This window comes from Oncorhynchus kisutch, unplaced genomic scaffold (assembly GCF_002021735.2).
Source record: "Oncorhynchus kisutch isolate 150728-3 unplaced genomic scaffold, Okis_V2 Okis03b-Okis08b_hom, whole genome shotgun sequence".
NCBI lineage: Eukaryota > Metazoa > Chordata > Actinopteri > Salmoniformes > Salmonidae > Oncorhynchus > Oncorhynchus kisutch.
The window spans coordinates 14930418-14933736 of record NW_022261980.1 but is presented as its reverse complement, the minus strand read 5'-3'; the positions used below and the strand labels follow the sequence as shown (position 1 = coordinate 14933736).

The window sequence follows — 3319 nt, the reverse complement described above, 5'->3', positions numbered from 1 at the left end:
CCCGGCCACAGATCCACGGTGGACCACAAAGCCTGGATCAGCTGAGCAACAACCCACTGTACCAGGCCTCTGTCGGGCTTGGTGAGGGCCGGGACACCCCCTGGAAGGTACCACAGAAGCAGAGAGAAGGGGACCCTGGCAGAAGCCCCCAGGACCAGACTCCTCAGCAGGAGGAGAGTATGTATGCAGAGGTTCCAGAGGGGCCATCTCCTCCCCGTCATCTGATTACAGACAACACCTATGAGCAGATCCCAGGGGACGGTGGCCTAAAGAGGACACAAAGCACAGCCACAGACCAGGAGGGAAACACCTATGAGATGCTGGAGAACCTGAAGTCCAAGGAGTCTACTTGGGGCAAGAAGGTAAAAGAACTACTGAAATAGTCCTTGAGTATCTAGATACACAAAATGACATTCACGATGTTATGCAAAATGAAAAGATTATTATATAAATATATACAGTCCACGTAACTGGTAAAATGAAGGAAACACGCGAGTGCAACTGTGTACAACAACATACTGTATGTGTTCCTACCAACATCTGACTGCACTCACTGCAGACATCCAGGTAACAGGTAACGTATATGGAAAGCAGCAGGTGCTTCTACACAGGTGTGGTTCCTGAGTTAATTAGCAATTAACATCCCATCATGCTTAAGGTCATGTATAAAAATGCCCAGTTGTCCATTATTTTGGTTACCGTGGATAGAAGAAGAGATCTCAGTGACTTTCGGATCTCAGTGGCTCTCAAATGGAGCGTGAGGGGTTTAAAGGTGTGTGTGTGTGTGTGTGTGTCTCAGTCACCAGATCTCAACCCAATTGAACACTTATGGGAGATTCTGGAGTGGTGACTGAGACCAGCGTTTTCCACCACCATCAACAAAACAAAACACCAAATGATGGAATTTATGTAGAAAATATAAAAAAGAAAGATAAACCCTTGAATGAGTCGGTGTGTCCAACCTTTTGACTGGTCCTGTATATACCCACACTGTATAATGATAACATATATTCTATTGATTCTGTTGCTATGCAGAATATCACATGGAGAAAATTATTCCCTGAATACAAGAAGAAATAGCAGCACCCTGCAGATTCAGCAACAAACCAATCAGCACCCTGCAGATTCAGCATTAAACCAATCAGCACCCTGCAGATTCAGCAACAAACCAATCAGCACCCTGTAGATTCAGCAACAAACCAATCAGCACCCTGTAGATTCAGCAACAAACCAATCAGCACCCTGCAGATTCAGCAACAAACCAATCAGCACCCTGCAGATTCAGCAACAAACCAATCAGCACCCTGCAGATTCAGCAACAAGACAATCAGCACCCTGCAGATTCAGCAACAAACCAATCAGCACCCTGCAGATTCAGCAACAAGACAATCAGCACCCTGCAGATTCAGCAACAAACCAATCAGCACCCTGCAGATTCAGCAACAAACCAATCAGCACCCTGCAGATTCAGCAACAAACCAATCAGCACCCTGCAGATTCAGCAACAAACCAATCAGCACCCTGCAGATTCAGCAACAAACCAATCAGCACCCTGCAGATTCAGCAACAAACCAATCAGCACCCTGCAGATTCAGCAACAAACCAATCAGCACCCTGCAGATTCAGCAACAAACCAATCAGCACCCTGCAGATTCAGCAACAAGACAATCAGCACCCTGCAGATTCAGCAACAAACCAATCAGCACCCTGCAGATTCAGCAACAAACCAATCAGCACCCTGCAGATTCAGCAGGAAGACAATTCTTTGGTCAATGTTATTGTATTTAGGAAATGTGTTTTATTAGCAAATATAAAGTACATGCATTTTCCCTTATCTCCACATTGATTGTACTTGGAAATTGAAACTCAAGCTGTCTTGAGCAGAGAGAGAGAGAGAAACTAGTGAAGCTATACACGGAGTGTACAAAACATTATTGAGTTGCACCCCCTTTTAACCCTCAGAACAGCCTCAATTCATCGGGGCGTGGACTCTACAAGGTGTTGAAAGCCTTCCACAGGGACTCTACAAGGTGTTTAAAGCGTTCCACAGGGACTCTACAAGGTGTTGAAAGCCTTCCACAGAGACTCTACAAGGTGTCGAAAGCCTTCCACAGGGACTCTACAAGGTGTTGAAAGCGTTCCACAGGGACTCTACAAGGTGTTGAAAGCCTTCCACAGGGTCTCTACAAGGTGTTGAAAGCCTTCCACAGGGTCTCTACAAGGTGTTGAAAGCCTTCCACAGGGACTCTACAAGGTGTTGAAAGCCTTCCACAGGGACTCTACAAGGTGTTGAAAGCCTTCCACAGGGACTCTACAAGGTGTTGAAAGCCTTCCACAGGGTCTCTACAAGGTGTTGAAAGCCTTCCACAGGGTCTCTACAAGGTGTTGAAAGCCTTCCACAGGGACTCTACAAGGTGTTGAAAGCCTTCCACAGGGACTCTACAAGGTGTTGAAAGCCTTCCACAGGGACTCTACAAGGTGTTGAAAGCCTTCCACAGGGACTCTACAAGGTGTTGAAAGCCTTCCACAGGGTCTCTACAAGGTGTTGAAAGCCTTCCACAGGGACTCTACAAGGTGTTGAAAGTATTCCACAGGGATGCTGGCCCATGTTGACTCCAATGCTTCCCACAGTTGTGTCAAGTTGGCTGGATGTCCTTTGGGTGGTGGACCATTCTTGATACACACAGGGAAACTGTTGAGAGTGAAAAACCCAGCAGCGTTGCAGTTCTTGACACACTCAAACTGGTGCACCAGGTACCTACCACCATACTCCGTTCAAAGGCACTTATATATGTTGTCTGGCCCATTCACCCTCTGAATGGCACACATACACAATCCATGTCTCAATTGTCTCAAGGCTTAAAAATCCATCATTAACATGTCTCTTCCCTTCACCTAAGACTGACTGAAGTGGATTTAACATGTCTCCTCCCCTTCACCTAAGACTGACTGAAGTGGATTTAACATGACTCCTCCCCTTCACCTAAGACTGACTGAAGTGGATTTAACAAGAGACATTAAAAAGGGATCTTTCACCTGAATTCACCTGGTCAGTCTGTGTTACAGTAGTATGTATGGAGGGTCTATGGAAGGTCTATGGAGGGTCTATGGAGGGTCTATGGAGGGTCTATGGAGGGTCTATGGATGGTTGATGTATTCTGATAGAGGACATTACAGTAGTGTCTATGGAGGGTCTATGGAGGGTCTATGGAGGGTCTATGGATGGTTGATGTATTCTGATAGAGGACATTACAGTAGTGTCTATGGAGGGTCTATGGAGGGTCTATGGAGTGTTTAGGGAGGGATACCTGGTACATTA

General features: G+C 46.2%; 1 protein-coding gene across 1 annotated transcript in view; it reads left to right on the top strand.

Moving 5' to 3' along the window:
• The window catches only part of LOC116359543 (uncharacterized), a 6263-nt gene extending 4511 nt beyond the window's left edge, over positions 1-1752 (top strand). The window contains exons 5-6 of the mRNA XM_031812287.1: positions 1-362; positions 1036-1752. The exon at positions 1-362 is cut by the window's left edge and continues 625 nt beyond it. Of these exons, the coding sequence (XP_031668147.1) occupies positions 1-362; positions 1036-1080 (407 nt within the window). The 3' untranslated portion in view covers positions 1081-1752. The remainder of the gene's footprint in view (positions 363-1035) is intronic.
• The last annotated feature ends 1567 nt before the right edge of the window (positions 1753-3319 follow it).